The 27,563-nt window shown below is 42.9% G+C and overlaps 1 protein-coding gene across 5 annotated transcripts in view; it reads left to right on the forward strand.

Moving 5' to 3' along the window:
• CLASP1 (cytoplasmic linker associated protein 1) overlaps window positions 1–27,563 on the forward strand; it is a 269,568-nt gene that overhangs the window by 199,406 nt on the left and 42,599 nt on the right. For 4 of the 5 annotated variants that reach the window (XM_060106469.1, XM_060106468.1, XM_060106466.1 and 1 more), the window contains 8 exons: window positions 1,570–1,593; window positions 2,803–3,047; window positions 4,841–4,904; window positions 7,514–7,677; window positions 12,156–12,234; window positions 13,222–13,365; window positions 23,990–24,133; window positions 24,438–24,544. In XM_060106469.1, coding sequence (XP_059962452.1) covers window positions 1,570–1,593; window positions 2,803–3,047; window positions 4,841–4,904; window positions 7,514–7,677; window positions 12,156–12,234; window positions 13,222–13,365; window positions 23,990–24,133; window positions 24,438–24,544 — 971 coding nt within the window. The remainder of the gene's footprint in view (window positions 1–1,569; window positions 1,594–2,802; window positions 3,048–4,840; window positions 4,905–7,513; window positions 7,678–12,155; window positions 12,235–13,221; window positions 13,366–23,989; window positions 24,134–24,437; window positions 24,545–27,563) is intronic. The other variant, XM_060106471.1, reaches the window with a different exon arrangement.

The following is a 27,563-nucleotide window of genomic DNA, read 5'->3' on the forward strand; positions in this document are numbered from 1 at the left end:
TTGAAAATCTTGCCTTTATTCCATTTCCCTCACTAGTTGTTCCATATGATTTTATGTTTGTTTGTTTAAATGAGTCCTTAAGTCATTATTTACGGAAACTTTCCCAGAGTTTAAGGTCAACTCTCTGAGTATGTGAAGCACTAGTGGAGTGTGTTTTTGTGCTGTTATAATGTAATATCTAAAAAAAGCAACATAAAGTGATTAGAAGTCCTTAATTAAACTTGTGGTTATAGCAAAGAATTCCTAAGTAGAATCAGCTTGTAGTCAAATTGCCTTTTAAAGATGCACTGCAGCTGGTAGTAACACAGCCTCTTGTACTTTCTGGTTTATGTGCTCAGCATTTAAAATAGACATTCTTTAGAACCGCCCGATCTCTGGTCTTGCTTGTACTGTTTTAAGACTTGTTCTCTTCTAATGAACAAAGGTAATAACCCTGCTTTCAGACCCCGAGGTTTTAAATCACGCCCTGTTTCATCTGATCAAAACTTTATAGCGTGTGGCCACAGTGATCAGACCCCTGAGGTTTTAAATCCAGCCGTGTCTCATCCGATCAAAACTTTCTAGTGTGTGGCTATAGGATCAGACCCTGAGGTTTTAAATCCAGCCGTGTTTCATCCAGTCAAAACTTTATAGCGTGAGGCCACAGTGATTCCAACTCTCATCCCTGCCGGCCCTCCCTCATTTACTCCTGCGCAGCCAGATTTCTCTGGCAAAGCATCTGTGAGCAAGCAGTTGTCTGCTCTCCTCGTGGTTTCACGGTGAGGGCTGCCCGGCCAGCTCTGTTCATCATTCTTGTGTGCAGGAGGGCTTCTTCTGGCAGATACTGGAGTCCAGGATAATTGCTTTAAGCAGGACTGTAACTTAAGAGTCACGAGGTGGCGCACAATTCTGTGAAGCGGTTCTTCCTTCCGAGTTGCAGCATTTGGAATCTGTTTCTTATTCCGGGACTTGAAGAAGTGGGGGCCAGAGGGGTGAGAAGTGATGGATGCGCAAAGCCCTCCCTCGGTGAGAGCACTTCGGTGGGGAGGGGGCGGGTACAGTGCCCAGAGCGCCAGGGGCCAGAGCAGGACTGGAGAGTCTGGGCTTTGCCTTCACCCGACTTGGGCTTTTCTCTGAGCTCCGGCTCCCCTTACACCCCCGCTGCCCTCACTACTACGTTTTGTCCAAACTGCTTGGTCTCTCCAAGCGACCTGCTTCAGAAGAGACAGTGCCGGGATGGTACACAGTCCTTGGTCGCAGAAAAGAAGTCCTGGGGCAGCGTCTGTCGTAGGAGCAGGCGACAGCGTTAATGGCGACATTAGGGATATACCTCGGTGCTATGGGGAGAGTTTCAGCAAAGGATTCCAGCAGATACTGGAAGGTCTCGTGAGAGGCGCAGGAGGGTTAGGAAATGCCATTGTGAAAGCGTTCTTTGTTATTCGCTTGACACGAATTGCTTGCTAACCTGTATTTTTGGTTTGCTAAGATATGTTCTGCTGTACACTTTTGTTGCAAGAACGATCCCCACATATGCTTCTGACATAATTCTCTATGCTTTTTCCCCATCCTTCAATATTTTCCTGCCTACAGCTGTTAGGAGACTCCAGGAGCAAGGTACCAGTGCTTTAACTTTTCTTTTTTTTTTTTTTTCTTTTTTTTTCTGTTGAGTATATTTCCTTTAGGAGCTGGTAAAAGCAACAAAAAAAAGTAGCATAGTATAGAAATTCTGTTCTGAATTGTGATTTTGTGGAAACTAGTGATGCTGTTGCTAGTGATGGAACTGGTCATCTCTCACGTTTGCCTCAGTGTTTTCGAATATCAGGTTCTGCCCCTTTTCCTACTAGGGTTTCATTTTAGTTATTAACTTCGTTTGTGTCTCCTCTTATGTCGTTATTGTTTCATGAATGGACACATTCAACATTTTTCTTATCTTAGGAATCTAGTTGATGGGTAAGTGAGATGACCGTATAATTATCATCCTACCAAGGATACTTTTGAGAGTGAGAGAGGGTGCTGTTAATAATTATGCTGGGACAGTAGGTGGAAGGCAGAGCTGTCCCGGCGTACAAGTCACATTCCTAGAAAATTACACCGGTGCACTTTAAGCCGGTAGCTATTTGTTTTTCTCTTGGAGAAACCGTATTTTATAAGTTTGATCTATTTTATGTAGCTGTTGCTAAATTATCTAGGGATTTAACTTAGTTTTATATTCAGAGGTAAGAGAAATGAATGACATGGGTGTTCTAGTCTACAGAAGGCCTGTTAGTGTTGTAAAACTTTAAGTCCTTAATAAAAATGGTTTAGATCATTTAGGAATTCTTTTATGTAGGACACTCTGCCACTGACACTGCAGTGTCAGACGTTCTTAAGGAAGCATGAACATTCAAACAAATGTACTCACAGACCATGCTCCAGATAGATTGCTTTTGGTTGGGAAGGGGCTGGTGGGCTCTCATACTTACAGCGCGTCAGGTGCCGAGCCGGGCTGTTTAACACGTAATTCCACTTAGTCCTGACAACAAGCCCGTGAGAAGGATAATCATTGTCATCTCAAAGATGGGGAAACTGAAGCAGACAGATGAGGAGGCTGTCTGAAGTCACACAGCCAGTCTGTCTTACTGAGACGGCCACGCACCGCGCTAGAGATCACGCTCTTTCCTACGTCTGCTTTTCTGTTTTTACTCCCCTCATCTGTAAGCGCAGGGAAAGGGCGGTGCATGCGCCTGTGTGTGTGTCTACGTTTAGCGCTTTGTCGTTGGTTTTGTTTGGTGAGATTCACGTCACCTGTCCCTGTCTCCCCCGACCCGTCCTTGGATCTGGCAGAAGAAGCCCGTGAGGAGGAGGTACGAGCCGTACGGGATGTATTCTGACGACGACGCCAACAGCGACGCGTCCAGCGTGTGCTCCGAGCGCTCGTACAGCTCCCGGAACGGGGGCATCCCCCACTACCTGCGCCAGACCGAGGACGTGGCCGAGGTGCTCAACCACTGCGCCAGCTCCAACTGGTCCGAGCGGAAGGAGGGGCTCCTGGGCCTGCAGAACCTGCTGAAGAGCCAGAGAACACTGAGGTGAGGGCGGGAGGCCAGGCTCGTGAGCTCAGGCTGAGTCCCGTGTTGCACCCCCGGGGCCCTCCCCGGGCTCCCGTCCTCTCGGGAGTTCTTAACGGAATTCCAGCCGCTGGGGCAGGCACTAAAGGTGCTGGGAGGGCTAAGTCGTGGTCCTTGCCTTCCGGAGAATTTGAAATATCTGGCAAACACTTTGTAACTGATGAGGTTTAGAAAGCATTTGGTTCGCTATGGCTTACACCTGTCTATTAGGTGTTATTTGAGAAATCTCAGTACAGCTTGCAATTTAGGTCAAAAGTAAAACAAGTCTGCAGGTTGGTACGGTTTATTACACTTTAGAGTCATGGATAAAATGATACCAGCCTCAGTCTAAAATGTTTTGATACACATCGGCGTAGGTATACTTTATAAATATGCAGAGTAAAGAGATACTCAAATAGGGTACTCTAAAGTACTCTTTAGCGTTAGAATTGATTATTTTTGCTTTTTCTTTGTTTCTGTCTTTCATAAATTTTCTAAAATGAGCATGTATTACATATACCAAAAATATGTGTTTATACCATATTTCCTCAAATCTAAGGTACCACTGACACACCATTATTTTATATCTGAGAAGAAATGCTGCTTATTAAACCATGACAATACTAATAAGTCATTGCTTATAAGATGAATCTCAAAATTACAGAGATGTTTGAACTACACTCTATCATATTCTTCGGGTAACTTTTTTTAAAGCTGTATGGTGAGACTGGATAAGTGTCTATGGTCATGGATGGCTCCGCAAAGCCGTGGGAGCATTGACTGACGAATCACTGCGCTTCAGGCGCGGCTGTCCAGCCAGTCTGGCCCCTGCTTTATTCCTTCCTGCCGTCTTCCCTCCCCACCCCCCGCCCCCCCTTGTTCTCTTCTGTGCATGCGGCAGGAGAAGTTTCGCCACATGCGCTCTGAAGTGCAGGTCCTCTCTGGTGCTCTAGTGACCTGTGAAAAAACAGAAAAAAGGATTTGCTGTCATTATCCGTCAAGAATCTGCTCAGTTCTCACGGCCCCAGTTTCTGGATTCTTAGTGTTCACCAAGTATCCATTGAATAATCTCTAGAAATCTGTTGATTAGCGTTGGTCTGATCTAGATTTCATTGTTAGCAATGTTAAAAGATCACCCAACCTGAGAGGGATGATTTGGGGAAGAAGGTGAATCTTTCTCATGAAACCTCGAAGTAGAAATGGGATTCAGTAATACAGTTCAGGGTAAGAAAAGTCACAGGGGCACGTGAAATGCACGTGTTTGCTTGTCTCAGGCACAGTTGCAGGTAGGGTGTGTTCTTTAATCCTTTTAGCAGCCGCTTGGTTCACTGAAATGGATACAAAGGTATCAGAGTACTTTGGCTCTAGCAGGACTGAGATTAAAATCCAGGTCTGTCTGACCCCGAAGCACATGCTTTTCCTAGTTGATCCCATTGCCTTTCATCTGTGGTGGTGGAAACACACCTGCAACGAGGTGAGCAGGATGTGGCTCATGGCTTTGCCATGCCCACATGTGTGAACTCAGGTGATCACGCTCTGAGATTCAGTTTCATTTTAGCATGAGAGCGAAACGATCGTGATTTTTTTATTCCTATGCAGTTCCATCATAAATTAAAGTTTAGATAATTGATTTGTGAAGAAAGGACTTTGTTATATAAAAATTATTTAAAGCTTATGTAGTGGAATGAAATAAAAGGATTTCGAGAAGCTGTAACTAATTTCAGTATTGGCTTATTAAATATTAAATTTATTTATTTCTATTTTGTTCCCTCTAGTCGGGTGGAGTTGAAAAGATTGTGTGAGATTTTCACCCGAATGTTTGCTGACCCTCACAGCAAGGTAAGGTCTGGGGAACCTGCCCACTTGTGTTCCTCTCTGCATGTCTGTGTGGGCTGCATAATACACGACTTCAGAGTGGGATACCAGCCCTGCAGCACAGTGTAGACCTTACAGACTGAACCCCAATTTCAGCACTAGTTTGTTATGGCTTCTGAAAACGGAATTCTTAGAAACTTCCAATGTCCATACAACATCAAGTTAAATAAAGTGTGTTTCAAGTAAGGGTTACCGTGGAGAGAATGAGATGTAGTCTTTTACTTATTCAGCAAATATTTTCGCATACTTAGCCAAATGGTTGGCTGGGTGCTAGCATGTAACAGTGTATTATCATATAATGCCTTCCTGAAAAAAGTTACAGTAGTGAAGAAAATAATCAAGTTATGTAAATTTTTTTTTTTTTTTTTTGGGTACCCATGTAGAATTTGTCTGTATGGGACAAGATAGACAAATGGAAGCATTTATAAAATGGATTTACTGAAGAACCACATTAAGTATTTCTCCAGACACCAATAGAATTGCCGCCTCTAAGAATTTGCTGGATGGTGGTCACTTAGCTGGTGCCTACACCTCCTGGGGACCAGAGGAGGACTGCCTTTTGACAAGGACTCCCTGCTGAGGGGAGAGCACCCAGGAGTGAGGGACAGGCCCTCTCTAGGAGTGGAGCTGAGAGCGGGACCCTTGACAAAAGTTCACTTGGAGTCTAGATTGTCAATAAATACCATTGTTTGGGAGGAAGCCTTGGCAGGCTGTTGCTGTTCAGTGGTTTTAGAGAAAGAAAAAACAGGAATGAAGGTATCGGGAAAGTTAAAGGGTGAAGGACAGAAACTAAAGTAGAAATTGAGGGAACCAGAAATCAGCACCAGCAAATCTTAAATGCTTGATGTGCAAGACTTAAGTGTCTTACACTATCATTTTCCTAGTAAAAATGGTCTCTTGTGAATCCTCCTGGGAGAAAGAAACCTGTGGTGGCCAGAAAGTCTAGCCAGTTACTGTGATTCCCCTTCTTTTCCTACACTGTCGTCCTCACGGGAATTGTCCGTGAACTGTGTCAATCATCCATCCACCCGTGCAGTCATTCAGCATTTACTGAGCACCCACTCTGGGCTAGGGATACAGAAAACCACACAGGACCCCTCCCTGCCTTTTGAAATGCTCACGGGAGCCTAGGAGAATGAACGCAGGGGTGCTCCTTTTTGGGGCGGGGGCAACAGTTCTCCTCAGTATTGGTCTTAAAGCATGTTTTAAAATTCCTGTTATGACCCTCACTCACAGCAAGGTTGACATTCACAGTATTAATAAAACCCAAGAAACGTTGAGTTTAAGGGCCAGGTAGATATCCAAAGATATAATTATCAAGGTTTTCTCTAAGGTAGTATTCAAAGCAGTAAGGTTTGAAGCATAAGGTTCATAAGATGTATAGCGTAAGGGATATTAGACGGATTTGGACATTGATGACATTTCTATTACCTGTCACCTCTAGATTGCTGATTCAGAACCAGAATGTGAGGATAAAGAAGGAAATTTGTTTCCATCAGAAAGCTCTTGTACAGTGAGTTTGCAGGTCTCAGTTTAGTAAATATTTGCTAGCTGCCTTTGTGCTAAGCCAGGAATCCCACAGCTGGGGCTCATTGACTTCTTTCTGAGCTGTCTCACGGGAGACCCCTGGTGGTTAATAGTTGCTGAGCTAGAACTCAGTAGGTCTGTGATAGCCGGCTTGTCCCAGGAGAGCAGGACTCATTTACAAGTAGGGTGCACAGTGCCACCGCTAACCTCTCTGAGACTGGTTCAGGGGTGATCCGCCATGAGTTCTGTCTCACCGTAGGGAGCACTGATGATCACACAGTGGCGTGAGGATTAATGCAACCGTCGGTGTCTTCCATCCCAAGCCATAATCTTTTATAAAGATTGCTATGGCTTTTATAATATCTTTTCATAAAGAGAATACTTTATAATACCTGAACGGGCATACATCAAAATAGATGACTGAAATGAAAAGCAATACATATACAAGTTTTTTTTCCCCTTCATCCTGTAATAGTTTTTATTGAATGCTAGGTAATGAGCAATAATAGTATAGAATTATGATGGTTAAAAGGTATTTTAAAGAAAAAGACGGAGAGAGAAAGGAAAGAAAGAGAGAGGGGGAGAGGGAGGGAGGAAGGAAGGAAGGAAAGAAAGGAAAGGAAAGGAAAGAAAAGAAAGACCTCCAAGATTAGACTCATATTTTCAGCAAAGCTAAATTTCTCTCTGTACTGAATTTTAAAGGCATGTAGAGGGAGGGGAGAGTTATTTCGTCAGTTTGTAGCCTTTTCAGGCCTTTTAAGAAACTGCATGAAACTTGTATGACTTCACTGTGGACTAACGTGGAATCTGTTTCGTTGCATGGCCTGGTTTGCGGTGGAATTCACACCAGAGAGTAAGTTCCGACCCCTTTTCCTTTATCTGTTCTTGTTACTGTGTTTGCCACCTATACCACGTCCAGTTGTGGACAGTGTCAACCCCAGTTACGATTCTGACCAAAGCCAAGATGGGCATTTTTATCATTTTGGAGACTGGGGAGGAAATCATGAACTAAATATGTGAAATACTTGGTTTCCATTTGTGTCTAGGTTTTCAGTATGTTTTTGGAGACTCTTGTGGATTTTATAATAATTCATAAGGATGACCTGCAAGACTGGCTTTTTGTTCTTCTCACACAATTGCTTAAGAAAATGGGAGCGGATTTGCTTGGATCTGTGCAAGCGAAAGTTCAGAAGGCTCTCGATGTCACAAGGCAAGTGCTTGGGGGCAAGATCATTTTTTCCCAGCTTTTGAGATAAAACTGACATACAACATTGTGTGAGTTTTAAGTGTATAATGTGAGGATTTGATACATGTATATATTGCTAAATGATTACTGCAGTGTCAGTTAATACATCCTTCACCTCACATAATTACCATTTTTTGTTGCTTATGTGGTAAAAAGCAGTCAAGATATGTTCTCTTAGCAAGTGTTATAACTGTAACGGGAAGTTTGTACCCTTTGACCAACATCTCGCCATTTCCCTCACCCCACTAGGCTCTGGCAACCACCATTCTACTGTTTGTTTCTATGGGTTTGACTTTTTTTTTTTTTTTTTTTTAGATTCCACATATAAGTGTTATGCAGTATTTGTCTTTCTCTGTCTGGCTTATTTCACTTAGCACGATGCCCTCAAGTTTCATCCATGTTGTCACAAATGGCATGATTTCCTTCTCTTTTATGACTGAGTAATATTCCATTTATACGTACACCACATTTTCTTTATCCGTTCATCCATCAACACACTTAGGTTGTTTCCATGTCTTGGCTGTTGTGAATAGTGCTGCAGTGAACATGGGGTCAGATATCTCTTTGAGATACTGATTTTATTTCCTTTGGATATCTACCTAGCAGTGGGGTTGCTGGCTCATATGGTAATTCTAATTTTTTTTTTTTTTTTTGGCTGTGCCACGTGGCTTGCAGGATCTCAGTTCCCTGACCAGGGGTTGAACGTGGGCCACAGCAGTGAAAGTGCCACATCCTAACCGATAGGCCACCAGGGAATTTGCTAGTTCTAATTTTTTTGTGGAACCTCCATACCGTTTTCCATAGCAGCTGCACCAATTTACATTCCCACCAGCATTTGTTATCTCTTGTCTTTTTGATGATGGCCATTCAAACAGGTGTGAGGTGATACCTCATTGTAGTTTTTATTTGCATTTTTCTAATAATTAGTGATGTTGAGCACCTTTTCATGTACTTGTTGGCCATTTGTATGTCCTCTTTGGGAAAATGTCTACTGGTGGGGCGGGGGCACTAGACCATTTTGATACTACGAGAGTCTTTGTAGGTGGTTTCTTGTCATTTTGTTACCTGTGGCTTTTGTCACCCACTTGAATATCTACTTTCTTACTTAATTCCCACATTCTCTTATTAACATATATGTTGAAATATCCCAACAGTCCATGAGATGAAATGCCCATATCTTCCTTTGAGTTGACATTATTTTTGTGAATGCCTAAGACAAATGTAAAAAAAAGAAAAAAAAACATTGAGAATTGATTCTCTTCTCTTTAAAAAACACTTTAGAATATTTATGAGCATCCTTCTGAAGACCCCAGTATTTTTACGACTTCAACCTCTTGTAAGGCACGCTAGAAATTTTTCTGTTCATGTGTGGTGTAGGGTTCCCGTTCATCCAGGAATAGTTTCTCTTAACAGTTCATTGTCTAGAGATGATAACACACTTACAATATTTTTAGCCCATCTGGCCTTTATGAGAAAAGAAAAGCTACTGAGACTCAGAAAAAGTGTAAAAAAAACTGAGTCTGTGCCGTTATTGTTTGGAAACAAACTTCTGATCTTTGCCTGTGCAGTAGTAAATCCTCGACCCACGAGCGATAGAAATTGAATGATCTCAGAAGACGGTTCGCAGTAATGTCTTGGTTGTGATTTGGTGGATGACGGGGGGGAATGTGTCAGATTGCTGATTTTTTTTTTTTTTTTTTTTTTTTTTTGCGGTACGCGGGCCTCTCACTGCTGTGGCCTCTCCCGTTGCGGAGCACAGGCTCCGGACGCGCAGGCTCAGCGGCCATGGCTCACGGGCCCAGCCGCTCCGCGGCACGTGGGATCTTCCCAGACCGGGGCACGAACCCGTGTCCCCTGCATCGGCAGGCTGAGTCCCAACCACTGCGCCACCAGGGAAGACCAGATTGCTGAATTTTTAAAAGAATAAACAGATGTCTCCAGGTCACTCAGAAAATCATCAGCATAGTAACTTTTATATGACACGTTACTGCAAACTGGGATGTGAGTAGGTATCATAGAACTGTCAGAATGGAAGGACCTTTCTCATTTCATTGTAAAATTAGGAAACAGAGAGTAACTTGACACACCCGGAGCCCCACTTCCTGCTCGTGGCAGCCTGGGAGCCAGCATCCAGGAGAGCCGGTTGTCACTCTGTTGTGTGTCCTGTGGTCGCCGGCTGGCCTGCGGGAGAGTGTGGAGGGCATCACACTGCCCCGGCATTGTCCCCCGCGCTTGCATCTGTTAGATGTCTCTGGCTGCCGAGACTACATTTGTTCCTCTACACTGTGATGCCAGCTTTTTTTTGGTCCCTGACCCCGAAGATCTGTGTAATTTGTGCTGCTATAGAATTTTATTATCCAAGTAGATTTCCCTTTAGATTTTCAGTGAACTCAGTGTAACATACTGTATTTGCAGTAAGGCTTTCAGGCACCACCCCTCCTGTGGGTGACTAAGTGTAGTGCAGTTGGGGGACAGTCCTTTACACCAGTGGATTCCTCACAGTTTGGCCAGAGGTTGACTGGAGGGGCTGAGCTGATGCAGCTGATGATACACGAGTGATGTAAACAGCAGGGCGGTTACGCGAGAGGCTGGGGAGCTGTGGTGAGTTGTGGTCACAGGGGATGTGGGCCCAGTGGTCCAGGCTTTTCAAGAAAGGTCAGAAATGTGGATTAAGGCAACATATTTCAAGATACATATTTTTTAAATGACACTGTGAAAGCCAAGGAAAACATTTATAAGCCAGACTTTAGCCTGTAGATTGCTTCCTTAATTTAGGTGAATTTACGAATGACAGAAGATCCATTTCAGATTTTTAGGGATGATGGAACTATTACGATTATATTTCTGATCTTTGGTGATTAAGGGAAATAATTGTGCCCTGCTGTTAGTTTTCCTGGATGCCTCATTCCTTTAAGAACCCTCTTCTGGGGAATTCCCTGGCCTAGGTCCCTAAAGCTTGTGTCCCTTTTTCTCGGCAGCTGAGATGTTTAGCTCTTTCAGCTTATCTAGGATTGTGAGTACCGAGGGTGTCTCAGTGGTGGCTGAGAGCTGTTCCTCAGGTGATAGACCTGATTGTGAATCTGCCTCAGTTTCCTTTCCTTTGGCTGCACTCGACAGCAGGGCGCAGCTCCAGCTTAAATACACCCATTACTCAGATGTATTCTCCATCCTCCCTTTGCTGTAGAAGAAAGGAGAGGTGTTCTGCGTGTGGTTTGTTTGTTTCTTTGATGTGTGGCCAGTATGAGTCACTTAAATCATATATACTAAGATGCGCTTTGCTTCCAGAGGTGGTCCTCAGAGCTTCCTGGATACAAATAGATGTGGGAGAGAAGGATGTGCTGTTGGTCAAGTGGACTTTTTATTAGTAATTATGATGGTGGTACGACTAGTAACTAGGACGTGCCACACACTTTATGTTTTTCTCGTATTATTTCATTTAAGTTTCAGATCAGTCCTGTAAGCTGAAAGATTCGAACCTGCGTCCCTTTTCTTTCTACTATCCTTCCGTACACTGAGAATGGTCTCTAAGGGAGTCTAAAAGAAAGCGATGCAGTCGCTCAGCCTCAATTGGAATAGATCTTCGCGTTGCATTATCTTTCCTGTTAGCATGGAAGGGACATCTGCATCAGGCACAGGGGCTCCTTCAGGCAATTTTAAACTCGTACTAGTAATTGTGGCTTTTTAAGGGAGAGGGCACTGACTTTCACTTGCCAGGAGCCCTCAGGGTTACTCAGTTGGATCAAAAATGTGAGAGGACCCGGAGAAAAGAGATGAGTCGCAGGCGAGAAGTGGAGCCGGAGTGGGGCTCCAAGGGTCCCAGGCTCCTGTGTGTGTCTGTAGCTGGAGAGGGGTGTTTCTGGGTGAGTGTCCCACGGGCGCTCTTCTGTGGTGACCACACAAAGCCAGCTCATGGGCGAGGACCCCAGGAACTGTGCAGGCGGCTTCAGCAAGGGCAGCTGCAAGCAGCCTCTTTGGGATGTAAAAGTTAGGTTTGGGCGATGGAAGTGTTTCTCATGTGAGCAGTATTCCGAAAGGTACCTGGCAAGAAGGCAAGCAGGCATTCATTGCTCAGTTTATGTGTTTCGGGACTTCTTCTAAATTTTCTAGGGAACTCCCTGGCGGTCTGGTGGTTAGGACTCGGCGCTCTCAAGTGCCGGGCCCGGATTCCATCTCTGGTCCGGGAACTAAGATCCCATGCGCCATGTGTTGCAGCCAAACAAAAACCAAAAACCAAAACAAAACAAAATAAATAAGTTTTCTATGTAATGTGTATTACTTTAGCATTTACATAAAATGAAAAGTAATATTTAAAATATATAAACATGCTTGCTTTTTACATATGTTAGAGGAATCCGTAATAGTGTATTTTTGTTTCTTATATGATTTTACATTGTTTTTTGTAATAAGTCTTTCTTTTAAAATACTTTTTTTTTTAAACCTAGGGACTCCTTTCCATTTGATCAGCAGTTTAACATTTTGATGAGATTTATTGTGGATCAAACCCAAACTCCTAACCTCAAGGTCGGTAACTATTTATCACTATAGTTCAACCTCTAGAAGTCAAATTTGCTTAAAATATACTTGTTTATACACGACTCGTATTTCACTATTGTGAGTAAATCTGCTGTGAGCAACATGTTTCCATTTCTCTTGGTTCAGTACATAGTAGAGAAGTTGCTGGTTTATTGGGTAGGGACATGCTTAACTTTATTTTAAACTGCCGAAATGGTTATATCAGATTATATTCCTACCAGCGGTGTCTGAGAACTCCAGTTGTTCCACATCCTTACCAACATTTGGGCATTATTACAGTGTTTCACATTAATATTTAGTGTAGAGAATTTTGATGTGTTAAAATAGGTATCTTATTAGAATGTTTTTAATATTAACATCGTAACACATGAAAAATGAATTGTAACATGTTTTATAAACATCATACCTATAAGAACGAACTAATGGTATTTGAAGGAAGATGTGCTCCTTTGAATGGCATCAGGTCCATTGTCTGTTCTTTGATCACTAATTTTGCTGAGGTTTTTAGGAGAGGCCCAGTAAATAATAACCCTTTTCTCCTGAGGTCCAAACCAAGTGAGACCTCGGTGGGGAAGTTAGAGCAGAATTATCAGCTTGAATTACCTTCAGTGCTGCCTTGCAAGACCTGGCCTCGAGTGGCTGAAAAATGAAACTCACACAGAGCTGTACTTGCCCTGCGGTCGGTGGCAGCCCCCTGGTGCCTCCACCCCTCACCCCAGCGGGGGCTCCTGCCCAGCACGTGTCTTGCGGCGTCTGTGAGGAGGATTAGGCTGCAGGCCTCCCTTCTGTTCCCAGGCTTCCCTGTCAGTCATCTCATGCTTTTTCCCTGCTGGAGGCCCCTGCGTGTAGGAACATAAATCCAGGAGAAAGGCGGTGTCCCCTCAGTAGTGTGTACTTTTCTCTGAGCACCAGTTAAGAGTTCTGTTCAAAGATTCGTAAAGTGTACCTACTGTTCATAATTGCTGGATCTTTCAGGTCAAAGTTGCCATCCTGAAGTACATCGAGTCTCTCGCTAGGCAGATGGACCCAACAGATTTCATAAACTCCAGTGAGACGAGGCTTGCTGTGTCTAGAATTATAACCTGGACGACAGAGCCAAAGAGTTCAGATGTGAGAAAGGTATGTCCTTAGGCACACGTCACGAAGAGTCATTGACGGGACCTTGTAGGCCACCCAGCAGCCTACACGCAAACCACTATCGCTCCTTCTCTAGGAAGCCAAGGCTCTGCTTCTGTCCCTCCAGCTCTGTCTGGTTGCAGCCTTTGAAGATCAAAATGAAAATCTGAAATCTTGTATCATGGGAGACACCCTGATACCAAGATGTTGTGTCGTTGCTTTTTTTTTTTTCTTTCAGTCACCTGAAGAGAAATATTTGCTATTTTCTTCTGAAATGGCACGTTGAAAGGCATATATAATACAGTGGAGGGAGCACGGGGCCCTGTTATTTCTATTCTTAGGTAGTATTCTGCCTTAGGACTCCTGTGAAGATGAATTCATATATGTTAAAAGCATGATCCATTCCTGACAGGTTATAAGCACACAGGAAGTGGGAGTTATCACTCTCTCTGTTGTTTCTGTTATTCTCTTCCTGTCAGTGTCCTGTCCTTCTACACTTGAGTTTCATACATGGCCACTGTTCTTTTACTTTATATATAAACAAGCCAGCCTTTCCAAGTTACTGTTCAAAACCAGATTTCTTCGTTCTGGTTTCAGACTCAAAGTACTTGATTTGGGTTATTTGTGTGTAATCACGAACCTTGCATTTTTTTTTCTTTTCTTTTTCCCCCGTAGTATACTCCTTCCACCGCCGTCCGTGCCAAAATAGTCCTTTGGCCTTGGGGTAGAGTTGGTAACGTGGACCACTTGGGTCGAGGCAGGGTTAAGGATGATTCCAAGAGGTAGTTAGCAAGGTTGTTGTGGTTCCAAATGCCCCTGAACACCTAGCTCCTGCTCTAATGGAATCCAAGGAAGGGAACCAAAGAACCACCTGCAGGGTTTCTTTGGGAGGGTCACAGCCAATGTAATTCTCCAGCCATTGTACAAGTTGTCCAAGGTCAAAGAAACAAGGATGAATTTTATTAAAGCACTCATTCAAAATTACTGTTCTAATAGTAAATAATATTTTTGATTTATGATCTGTTTGTAAAATGTTTCAATATTTATTGAAAGAGCATTTCACTGGCAACCTTTAATTTAACCATTAAGCCTCTTTGGGACTTGGGAGGCACACTGGGAGGTGGTGGCATGATTTGGTTGATTGGAACGTCAGATATTTGTGTTACAGTTTTCAAAGTCACAGATCAACCAAGAAATACAAGAGCCCAAGTGCAGCTTCCTATCTTTAGTCATAACACGTTGCGTACGAGTGTCTGTATGAGTCTGTGTTTTTGTAATTGAAGGTTACTGAAGTGTTCCCTCCCATGGGGCTGGAAGATGTTTTAGACAAGCATGTTATCATGATTAGGGCCTGTATGGGAACAGCCAGCTTTGGTCGTGATAGCTACTCTCTCTGGACATGCACATTAAACATTTGAACTCGGATTTATTGTCCTAACTTTTCTAATCAGGACTCTAGAGGGATGTTTTTCCTTGAGTTATCTAGCCTGGGGAATCTAAACACTGCCTCCAGTGTCTGCCCTTCCCCATCGTGAGGACTGCCAAACGCCCCACCTTCAGGCTGAGGTCAAACCTGGCCTCCAGGACAGTAATCCCGGCCCCTCAGAGGAAGCTGAAAAGCTTTACGTCAGTGGTTCTCAGTCCTGGCTGCAGTGAAAACTAACCCAGATTGCTGTGCTCTCCCCGAAGTCACTTGACTTCACTGGTACAGAGTGGAGCGTGGACGTTGCTCTGTGTCTGGTCGGGGCTCCTTCCACTCTTGGCTGATCTTTAATGCAGTGTTGAGGCCCATCAGTTAAGACCGTTCCCCTGGGACTGAACCTCAGGCACGCAAGCTGCTGACGTAGTCTTGACCTGGTTGCCGCTAATTCTCTTGGGACCCAGGCTGGGCCCTGGGTGTCTTCAGGGCCAGGCCTGGCCCTGCTGTTCCCCGGGCCTCCTCCACCTCTCTGCTTTTGTTCCCCCTGCATGCTCAGCACCTAGCACAAAACCTGTAAAAACAAAGTAGGCATTTAGTAAGTATTTTCAGTGAATTAATGAATGATAAATACCCAAAGAGAAATGACCTAATTTCAAGTAACATTTTGAAGCCATCATGTTCAAAACCAGAGCCTTGGAAGTTCTCCTCTTGTGGCTTCTATATTCGTTTTCTATTGCATAACAAATCACCACAAACTTAGCAGCTTGAAACGGCACAAATTTATGATCTCATAGTTGGATTCTCTGCTCAGAGCCTTCCCATACTGAAGTCAAGGTGTGGCCTGGGTCTTGGATCTCACTTGAGACCTGGGCTTCTCTGCCATCTCCCTGGTGCTTGGCCAAATTCAGCTCCTTGCAGGTGAGGACTAGGTGCCTGTTTTCCTACCAACTGTCAGCAGGAGGCGTTCTCGGCCGGTGGAGGCTGCTTTCCACCCCCATCACATGGTCCTCTCTACAGCCTGGCACTTTGCTTCTCCAGAGCCTGCAGGAGAATTTTTTTTTTTTTTTGTACGGTACGCAGGCCTCTCACTGTTGTGGCCTCTCCCATTGCGGAGCACAGGCTCCGGACACACAGGCTCAGTGGCCAAGGCTCACGGGCCCAGCCGCTCCACGGCATGTCGGGTATTCCCGGACCGGGGCATGAACCCGTGTCCCCTGCATTGGCAGGCGGACTCTCAACCACTGTGCCACCAGGGAAGCCCTGCAGGAGAATTTTTGAAGAAATAATGTCCTAAAACTTCCCAAATTTTATGAAAAACTTTACACATCTAAGAAGCTCAGCAAACTCCAAGTAGGATTTTAAAAAAAAGACCCATACCTAGACACGTCACAATCAAGCTGCTGAAAGCTGAAGACAGCAGAGGGAAACAGCTCAGCATAGCCAGGGTCCTCAGAAGACAAACAGCTGCGTGCTCATCAGCAGCCACGGGGGGAGGGGCTTCCCTGTTGGTGCAGTGGTTAAGAATCCGCCTGCCAATGCAGAGCACATGGGTTCCAGCCCTGGTCCGGGAAGATCCCACATGCCGCGGAGCAACTAAGCCCGTGCGCCACAACTACTGAGCCTGCGCTCTAGAGCCCACGAGCCACAACTACTGAAGCCCGTGCGCCACAGCTACTGAAGCCTGCACACCTAGAGCCCGTGCTCAGAGAAGCCACTGCAGTGAGAAGCCCGCGCACAGCAACAAAGAGTAGCCCCCGCTCGCCGCAACTAGAGAAAGCCCGTGCACAGCAACGAAGACCCAATGCAGCCAAAAATGAAAATAAATAAATAAATTTATTTTTTAAAAAAAGAAACCATGGGGGACAGAGGCAGCTGGAAGGAAAAAAAGTCAACCAAGAATTCTCTATTCAGCAAAACTATTCGTCAAAAATGAAAGATAAATTAAAATGAAGCCAGCAGGAGACTCTCATTTTAATCTCTCTGCCTCTTTAAAAAGGGCTCACCTGATTATCACCACACAGGATAATCTGCCCTTTAACTAAGTCAGCCAATTAGGGAGGGATTTTAATTATACCTGCAGAACCCCTTCTGCCATGTAACGTAATTATGGGAGTGAAGTCTATCACACGCGCAAGTCCCGCTCACCCTGGGGGAGGGCTGTAAGGCTTACTCACCAGAAGGCGGGGACCCTGGGGCCCACCTTAGCGCTCTGCCTACCAAGGCTTTGGTCTCTTTTTCGGCGGCCTGGCATGAGTCTTCCATAGTTAGTTATCTGGTAGTTCCTTAGCTCTTACTTGAAAAGGGAGCTTTTTTACCTAACTATGCAAATTGTAATGAGGTTCATTTTAGCAGGTGCATCTCTGCATTCTGAGCACCCGGTGAAATTTTTTTTTCATCCTCGAAGATATTCGTGGATTTGATTGCTTGGCTTTCAGTTGTATCCATCGAGCACTCGCTAGGATAGGCTTGTTAAAACACAGTATTCAAATACGTGTTCTTTTGCCCCATACAGGCGAATCCTTCCTGGAGATAGAGCCGCTTTTATTTAAATGCTCTGTTTTGTGGTTCCATCCACCGGATATTTATATAAATGTGCACGCTGTTGTAAGTGATGCACCCGCCTTACCCACAAATTTGAGATGTGTTCTAAAGATTGTCTAAATGAATGTAGTGCCTAAGTAAATTAAAACACTTAGAAATTGTGATATGGTATATATCACTCCGTTCTAAGATTTTAAATGTCATTACTATTATTTTATTTTTTTTATTTTTTATTTATTTATTTATTTTTTTTTGCGGTACGCGGGCCTCTCACCGCTGCGGCCTCCCCCGTTGCGGAGCACAGGCTCCGGACGCACAGGCCCAGCGGCCATGGCTCACAGGCCCAGCCGCTCCGCGGCACGTGGGATCCTCCCGGACCGGGGCACGAACCCGCGTCCCCTGCATCGGCAGGTGGACTCCCAACCATTGCGCCACCAGGGAAGCCCCATTACTATTATTTTAAAGCTGCAAGGAAAGAAAACAGGCAGCATTTTCATCTGGATAATTTAGTGCACTAAACATTTGCTTGCTTATCTCTTCTATGTAGACATACGTTTTGCCTCACCTGTAATTTGCAAAGTTATTAAAAGGGTGTATCAGGTGCTAGGGAAATCTTGGTGATTTTCAAGTTCTCCTGTTGGTGTCTTGACTTAATGTCCTAAGAGTAGGGCAAGGTTACACTCTAAATACTAGAAGAGCCCTACAGTCTGAAATCTATGCAGTAAACTCTCATATTGGCCCTCTCCTTGGAGAATATTAATTTTATACAAACAGTACTCGGGAAGTTTGCAGGCAGTGCAGCACCTCCTCTATATATCTCCTGTTTGGGAAACCACTTTAGACACCTTTTAAGCTGACAAAACTCTGATTTACTGCCTTCAGTGTTTTTGATATTTTGTTTCTTTTTTTATGTCAGTGTTCTGGGGTGTTTCCTCTCAGAGGGAGTCGGGTGTTTGAATATTTAAGATGTTGAGGAGGGAGGAAACACAACCTAAACCAAAACACGAGTCAGTCATCTGGAGGCACGCTTGCCTGGCTGGGAATGACTTGGATGGATGGAAAAGCCCCACCCGGCTTTAACTGGCCTGCTTTATTCCCAAAGTAACCTTTTCCATTTTTTAAGTATGGGATTCCTGAGACTTGTGTTGACCAAACTACACAGACATACACCAGACCTTTCTTTTTTCTTTTTTTAACATCTTTATTGGAGTATAATTACTTTACAATGGTGTGTTAGTTTTTGCTGTATAACAAAGTAAATCAGCTATACATACACATATATCCCCATATCCCCTCCCTCTTGCGTCTCCCTCCCACCCTCCCTATCCCACCCCTCTAGGCCGTCACAGAGCACCGAGCTGATCTCCCTGTGCTATGTGGCTGCTTCCCACTAGCTATCTACCTTACGTTTGGTAGTGTATATATGTCTGTCCTGCTCTCTCACTTCATCCCGGCTTACCGTTGCCCCTCCCTTTGTCCTCAAGTCCATTCTCTACATCTGCGTCTTTATTCCTGTCCTGCCCTTAGGTTCTTCAGAATCTTTTTTTTTTTTTTAGATTCCATATATGTGTGTTAGCATACAGTATTTGTTTTTCTCTTTCTGACTTACTTCACTCTGTATGACAGAGTCTAGGTCCATCCACCTCACTACAAATAACTCAGTTTCGTTTCTTTTTATGGCTGAGTAATATTCCATTGTATATATGTGCCACATCTTCTTTACCCATTCATCTGTCGATGGACACTTAGGTTGCTTCCATGTCCTGGGTATTGAAAACAGAGCTACAGTGAACGTAGTGGTACTTGACTCTTCTTGAATTATGGTTTTCTCAGGTATATGCCCAGTAGTGGTATTGCTGGGTCCTATGGTAGTTCTATTTTTAGTTCTTTAAGGAACCTCCATACTGTTCTCCACAGTGGCTGTATCAATTTACAATCCCACCAACAGTGCAAGAGGGTTCCCTTTTCTCCACGCCCTCTCCAGCATTTATTGTTTGTAGATTTTTTGATGATGGCCATTCTCACCGGTGTGAGATGATATCTCATTGTAGTATTGATTTGCATTTCTCTAATGATTAGTGATGTTGAGCATCCTTTCATGTGTTTGTTGGCAGCCTGTATATCTTCTTTGGAGAAATCACTAGACCTTTCTTAATGCACTGTGTCTGTATTAGGATAATACAGTGTATTCTAGAGTTGACCTCTGTTGACTTCTGCCTCTGCTACGTTTTAGCGGTGTGAACAAGTAGTTTAACCTCTGAATCCTTGTTTATTATCCATGAAATGGGAATCGTGATATTTGCTTTAGGCACTGTTGGGGGGACCAACTGCAATAAAGCATATAAAAACCTAGGTAGATACTGCTCTGTTTGTTGTTGTAGCTTCAGCTATTACTGCTTGAGGGTTGCTTTGGTTTTGCTGCTGGTCCAAATTTTTTCCAGCGTTAGGAACATTTTTTTCCCATCAGGCAAAGGGAATGCGGTAATGACAATAGAAATTTTAATGGTATGTTTATATTTTAGGGTTCAGAATCCCTGTATGTTTCCATATCATACGTGATTCTCTAACACTGAGCACCTGCTTTGTCAAGTGAACTAACAGATTTATTAGCCTCCAAATGTTGTTTTGAGAAAGGCAGGAAGTAAAGGCATGGCAAAGAAAATTAGAGATGATAAAGATGCTGTTGCCTGGAGCAGGAAAAGTATATAAATAGCCTTCACAAGTCGACATTTCTAATTGAAAAAAAATTTAAATCTCTGATTATACATAGGCAGCATGTCCTAATCTAAAAGCTCAGAGTTTTACCATCAAATAAGATTTGAACCTCAGCTGAATGTGACTGCCTCGCTCAAGTCTCATTCTGATCTGTTTGCAAGAACACTGTTACTTCCAGGAGGGGTTGTGGTGATGATGAAGGACTTAGCAAATGATGGAGCTTTAACACTGGCAGTTCCTGTTTTTATTCTTAAGGATACTGTTACTGTTCCGTTATTATTCATAGACTTTTAGATTGTATAATCTCTCTCTCTATATGACTTTAGAAAAGAAGCCAAATACCTGTACAGCTTACCAATAACCATGGTTTTGAGCGCGTGCTTCTTGTCTCTGACTAAACCCTACCCCTTTCCTGTTTGTCCGTCCCCGCTTCAGCGTAGTCGAATAGGTGAGGATTTCCCCACTAGGTCAGCCTCCACCTGCTCTGGGCCTGGAGAAGGAAACTTGGAAGAAACTTGTAAACAGGTAGATTTAAAACTGTGTACTAACTTGCAAAAAGACACTTCACTGTTTGCATTGAGATTGTTAATCCTGATTACCCTTGTGAAGACACTGAGAAGATTTTGAAGAACCCTAAAATTAACATAATACTACCTGAGCCAGAGCGTGCGTGCATGCACGTGTGTAAATGTTGTGTTTTGGTATGTTTTATGATGAACTGCCTTCCCAAAGAAATAGCCACGTTGCAGACAGGCTTCCACCATATTTTAATGAAATAGCAATGGAGAGATACTAAATTTAAAATGTCCGAAGGTTTTGAAATTACCTTCTCTTTGGTGGTTTTTCTAAAGCAATTTTAATCACAATCTGAAGGGAGCAGTAATATTTGTTTAATAAATTTAAAAAGCCCTCTCTTCTCAAATTTTAAGTTTTCCATAATTAATACTGACACTGAAACATTCGTCAAAGTTTTATTGATCTCCTGTCTGGAAGAATCCTTTCCTGCTGTGAGGCACACGGCATTCAAGGCCATCGATAGCCTGCAGGTTCTTTTCAGACACTAGCAGTGAGATTTGAAGGCCCTTTTACCCTCACCCCTCAAGTTCTACTGTAGGGGCACAAGTGGGAGTCATTTCCTTTCAGGTCGCCATTTGATCGTTAAAGTACGTCGCCCCAGAGTTGCCCGTTAGAAAACGTCAGCAGCAGAGGTTTTGGTTTGGTCTGGCTTTTCAATGGCCCTTCCTCACGTGGGGCAAGAGCTCCAAGTTGGGACAGCGACACCCTCTGGTTTGGGGCTCATTATTGAACACGAGCTCTGCCCCAGGCTTTTAAAAATGAATCTCTCCAGCCCATCCCCATATTTGGAATTATTCCTGCAGTGAGAGCATATTGATGGTAACGATAAATATAAGCCAGTTGTCATCCTTGCCTGGACGTTCTGGTATTCAGACTCCTCACTGATACAGAGAGTTGTAGATAAAATGTTTCAGGATCATAACAGTCTCATTCCTTTTAAAACTTTGATGTGAAATCTTTTTAAAATAATATACTTAAATGATACTTTCCATCCATTTCTGGCGCTTGGGTTTCAGAAAAAGATTTTACTTTGAAAACAGCTTTAGGCCAAAGGGTTACTTTTGAAAACTAATAAAATCATTTACATTTTATATTTTGGAAAATGCAAAAAACAAATTATATTCATTTATATGCGTAAGTCACATACCATCTGTCCAACGAGTTATTTTCAGAATTCCCTGTCTTTCTATTTGATTTCTTATCAAAATTCAACTTTAGGGTTATTGAGAGAAGGTTCTTCAGTGGGTAGAAGTTGAAGTCTGCTGTGCTTTCTTTTCCCATATGACGAAAAGTCACTAATGTTAAGTAGCCACGAATTAGCACAGTCTCTAGGCCTGTCACCTTGCAGCCCTCTTGTTCCTAAAAGATCCTACCAGTTTTATAATTTGCTTCATGGAAAACCCCAAGTAAATTTTTAGTATCAGGTATCTTGTCATTCTGGGAAGAAATTAGGTCTAAAGACAGTGGCACATTTCACATAAAAACATACTATTCAAAAATGTGATAATGCATTTAATAGTTTTCTAATGCCATTTTCAGCATTTTCAACTTTCTTATTAAATTGGTGATGCTGATTTTTCTTCCCTTGGCCCAAACTCAAGTCTGCTTCTTTGCTTCTCTTTGAGGTGCATTGTTTTCTGCATGCATTTTTTTCTAACATCTAATAAAAAATTTTTTTAATGCACAGGTTACTTTGCATGATTTGGGGAATTTGCTTTTATACAAATCATATTAACCGTGTGTTAAATTGATGGTGAAATAGATTTCTTCAGATAATGATTTGTTAAAACTGTTCCAATAATGACATGTAGAAATGTGTGTTTTAGTACAATCAATAATAATGGTTTTTGCCTGTCTTCTGAAAGCACACTGGCCCTTATGATTTAATTTGGTTGGAGAGGATATTAATGACCATATTTGGAAATCAAGGGAAAATGTAAGATCCTTTTGCCCAATGCTGTGCTTAATAAATGCTTATGACATTATGAAAGATAATTTTTTATTGTGTAAAATATGTTATTCTACTGATATTTCAAATTTTGTAATTAAGTTTTAATTTTGGTTAAATACATTTGGGTCTTTGGATATTTTTTTTCCTTCTCCAGGTACAAAATAGTAATTTTATATTATTAACTGGACCTAGAATTAATTGTAACATTATAAAAACATTGAAGTGGGTTTTTTTGTGGGTGTTTATTTCCAAAAATTTTCTCAGCAAACATGTTTCTATGTAATAGTCTATATAGTGGAAAAAATATTTAGGATAATTACTGCAATCCTAAATATTACAGTCTTTGGAAAAATTAATGTTTGCTTCTAGTCGAAAGATTTTCATAATGTTTTCCTTTCTTTTGACTCTTAGAAATTTGTAAGAAATGCCTGTTAGTACTAACTAAAATTTTCTTTTGGAATAGTTCTTCTAAATCAAAACCCTTGTAACTAACTACGAGGGCACCGTTTTCTAAGCTCGAGCACCATAGCAGACGTGTAGCTTGCCGGGGAAGCCTGGGTGTCACTGCTGGTGTTCTAGCTGCTTACTCTTCCCCACGTTGCTGCTACAGCCACTACGAGCATATGTTGTCTCTCATAAAGGAAAGTAGAACATTTCCCAAAAGGCAGAAGAGTGATAACTTTTTAACTTGTACCATGTAAATCTAGTTTGCTTCCCAAAGACTGTCTCTGTCTTCCATTCATAGATGTAAAAGTAGGAGTTTTTCAGATATATTTGAACTCTATTTCTAGTGTTTCTTAGTCACTAGGAAAAGTGGTTTTTCAAGATAACGCGGTGGTAGCTTGTTTAGAAACTTGTGCTTTCCAGGGTATGCTAGGAGCCTTGTCTGGTTCTGACTTACTAGAATGGACAATCTTAAGCCTTTTCAAATTTTTTGATTGTTTCATTTATGTACTCACCAACTCTGTCCCTAGTGTTGGACAGCAGAGGAAAAAAGTTTCAGGAATTTATTGTTAATGTGCTGTTGTAAAATCCAAGGCCAGGGTGTTCAGTGAAACCAGGGCTTATTTTCCATATTGACGTTTGGCTGTTTATAGTTGATGATGGTATTTTCTCTAGGTGCTGTTTTTTTTTTTTTTTATGGCACAGATGTCCTCTTATTATTTATTCTACTCATACAAAAGAGATTTCTTTTAAAAACAATTTTGGGAGTTCCCTGGTGGTCCAGTGGTTACGACTCTGTGCTTTCACTGCTGGGGGCCTGGGTTCAATCCCTGGTCAGGGAGCTAAGATCCCGCAAGTCGCGTGGTGCGGCCAAAATAAATAAATAAATAAATAAAATAAAGTAAAGCAACTTCATTGAGCATTTTGACCAAGATAGGCAGCTGTACGTGACATAAATTAACCATCTCTTCCGTTTCTAGGCAGCACAGGTCGTGCTCATCTCTCTGTTTGAATTGAACACTCCTGAATTTACCATGTTACTTGGTGCCTTGCCGAAAACATTCCAGGATGGTGCCACCAAGCTCCTGCATAACCACCTCAAGAACTCTAGTAACACCAGTGTGGTGAGTGCTTGGGTCACGGTGGGTGGCCTCCACTCACCCGTCCCCGTGGAGAGCAGATGCTCAGCTGTGTCTGCTACTCTGTCTGCTCCAGCTGAGAGCAGTCACTCAGCTTCGGGAATGCCTGCAGGACAGTTATCCATTTTTGGTTTGGATGCGCTTAAAATTGACCTTACGATTCTGGAAAAAATCACCCTGATTACGCAGAATCTGCCCATTTATTTGCACGGGGATTCGAAGGCCGAGGGGCAAAGCGGAACTGTGTTCTGTATTGGATGTGTGATGGAGCTCTTCTGCCTTCCCCCAGGGCTCTCCGAGCAACACCATTGGCCGGACCCCCTCTCGACATCCCAGCAGCCGGACCAGCCCCCTGACCTCCCCCACCAACTGCTCCCATGGGGGCCTGTCTCCAAGGTAATGCCATTTCAACAGGAGTGAAGACACTAAAGCACCCCGATGACTGTCTAGGCTACTTCTAGGTTTTTAGACCAAGCTGAATACCAAAAAGTGTATGGGTTGCAGGAGCCCACGGCTCCTAGCCCTCACCCAAATCTTAACTGTGTCACTTGGGGCAAAGTGGCTGGCTTCTGTGGTGAAATGAGCGGTTTCTGCTGAATGGTCTCTAAGATTGTTCTAGCTCTAAACACTTTCTTCTAGTACCTTAAAGATTTTAAAACTGAAAGTTACGTTTAGAGCCCTGTTTCACATAGAAAGCATTTAGAAACTCATCACCTACTCTGTAAGCGATAGGAGCACCTACAGGTATTTGATCGTCTAACTAAACCCTTTATAATCAGTCCACACATAGTCTGGGGTAGTTTCCACCCAAGTGACCATTCTGGGCTCACGTTTGAAGCCGAATGCTGCTCTGAGAAGGGATTGAGAACCTGAGAACTAAAACTGGATCAGCATTTTCAGACTCCTGTTGGGACCATGTAAACATTGGCCTAACAGGGTCTGGGGCAGTGACTTAGAAAGAGAAGAGAGTTTGCCTTAAGATCTTTGGATAACATTTCCTATCTGGCCAGAGCCCTTAGAAGTCCCTGCACGGTGGCTTTCATGACCCCCTGGCAGGTGTTGGAGTTTCTCATGGCCTCATTCAGAGTGGTGACCCTATAGGCCACAGCTTTTAGGAAGGAGCCAGAGGCTGGACCGGCAGGGGTCATGCATGTGTGTTTGGCTTCAAGAAATGCAGGGCTTTGGGATCACTAACAAGAATCGGGGGGCTGTGTCTTAAGGGTTGCTGACACCACTATCTTAAAATTAGAGGAAAATATCACAAGCATGCCATACCCTTTTAAGAGTTACCTCTTTAGTTGGAAGATAGCAAAATGTAAGTGCCTTCAAATTTAGATTTTTGTAATGCTCAAGACTCTTCCAAACTCCTCCATCCTTACCACTGAAGTTGTCTTCAGTTTCTCGAGTTATCATATAAATATTTTGGAAAATGTCAAATTTGTATTTTTCTCCTGGAGAAACAAAATATTTTGTATACTTAGAGTATCCTAGTGTCTATATTGCTTTATGTTTCATCCTCCTAAGGTCTCCTGGTACTGTATGTAGGTAGAATGAAGCGTAGCGTTATGTTTCCAGATTTGGTCTGTGTGGTCATGGTTTCAGCAGGCTAGTATAATTAGACGCTTGAGACCAGAAACTAATGGAAACATGTCTGACTTTCCCCAAGTGTGTCTCTGGCTCAGCGCACTTGTTTTTTAAATGTTAACATCTGTATCAAAACAAACGGTTTGTCTTAAATGACCCCAGTGTTGGCAGTAAAATCATGGAGTTCTCCTCCTGGGTAGGAGAGAATTTTATGGAGAAGTTGTCTTCTCTGTAAATTGTTGCCTTTGTTTAGAAATGGTACTTCTGCAACATTGAGAAATCTTTTCTTCCATAATACACAGTTCATACTTCTTATTTTTTAGTTATTTCATTAATAGGGTGGCACATTCTTTAGGTAATACACAAAAGGTAAAATTCAAATGAAGTATTTTGTTATATGTGCTTATGGTCTAAGTAAAAGATTGGTGGAGGCTGCTAGCATAATCCAGCAGAGCTAAGGCTTGGCTAGGTATTAAGCTTCATGGATGTCCAAATTATTTAAAAGTTCTAGTTTAGTTTTCCAGGTCACCATATTCATTCTTAACTAGCCTGGCCTAAATTTTTACTGTTAGGGTTACAGGTGAGTGGAAGAAATGGGGAGATTTATTTTCAATCTTAAAAAGTTCAAGTGTGACCTAAATATTTTCTTACCAACAAATTCTTCTTTAAGGAATTATTTAGTTGTGTAATTTCTTTCTTTCTTTTTAAACACAGTATGCCCTCAGCCAGTGCATAAGTAGCCAGAATGGCCTTAGCCAACTTGAACTCAACAGGAGAAATAATTTTTCTCACAACTAGAACTGTCCAGAAGTGGGAAAAGCTGCCCCCATGTCATCATATCACGGGAAATATTCAGATGGGCTACCTACTTTCTACCAGGAAATTTATAAAAGGAATGAACTCTTGCACTAAATAGGAGAATGTACTGGATCACCACATTCTAAGTAGGGACAGACCCATTCTACAGGATACGATCTCAGCTATTTTTCTGAGTGATGCTCTTGAAACATTTATTTTCTATGACCTGCTATTTTATCTTTACCATTGGATGTTAGCTTTTTGTCCTTAAGGGGAAGAGTTACTGAGTTATTTGTTTTTAATCTAACTTTGAGTATCAAAATAAACTAGTTATTTTTTTTTAGTCCAAAAATTCTACATTCAGATTATGCTGGGAATAAGAAAATACTCTAACATGTTGAACACATTTAATTTGATGGTTTAAAAAAAAAAATCGCTAGTGAGGCATTCATTTTCATCCACCCAGTAACATTAGAGAAGCCGTAGCAAACAAGTTAGACTTTTGTGGAAGTTCCATCCATCAGTCATCATTTCTGTGGGAGAGAGGAGTCCTGCTTCTTCCCAGCGAGCAAACAGATGCTCCAAGTCTTCGGGGAGAAGACGAATGGCCTGGAGTGTTCCATCATTAAACACACATTTACATCTCAGCTCATTTTACCGAGTGTGATCGATGCTAATTGAAAAACAGAGTTGCAAGGGGCTTCAGCAGTTATGTGCAGTCCGTTCCCTTTAAGGTAGAAAAAGCACGTGGCCGTCCTCACTCTGGTCTGCTGTGCATTCTTGACAAACAGGCCGTGGAGCGCTCAGCAGATAACCTCTGTTAACCCAACAGTAAAAGGCAATTTTAGGTGGATTTTACGCTCATCCCGCCAGACGATCAAGAGTGTGCACGGACGCAAAGTGGGGATCAAGCTGGAGACCCCCTCCCACAGGGAGGTGCTGGCGCATCCTCTTGGTCCTCCCCCTACTGGCAGGGCCCCAGTTGAGGGGGTCGCCCGTGTCCTCTTGTGCCGCTGACTCAGTGAGTGGCCTA

This window comes from Mesoplodon densirostris, chromosome 8, assembly GCF_025265405.1.
Source record: "Mesoplodon densirostris isolate mMesDen1 chromosome 8, mMesDen1 primary haplotype, whole genome shotgun sequence".
Lineage (NCBI taxonomy): Eukaryota > Metazoa > Chordata > Mammalia > Artiodactyla > Ziphiidae > Mesoplodon > Mesoplodon densirostris.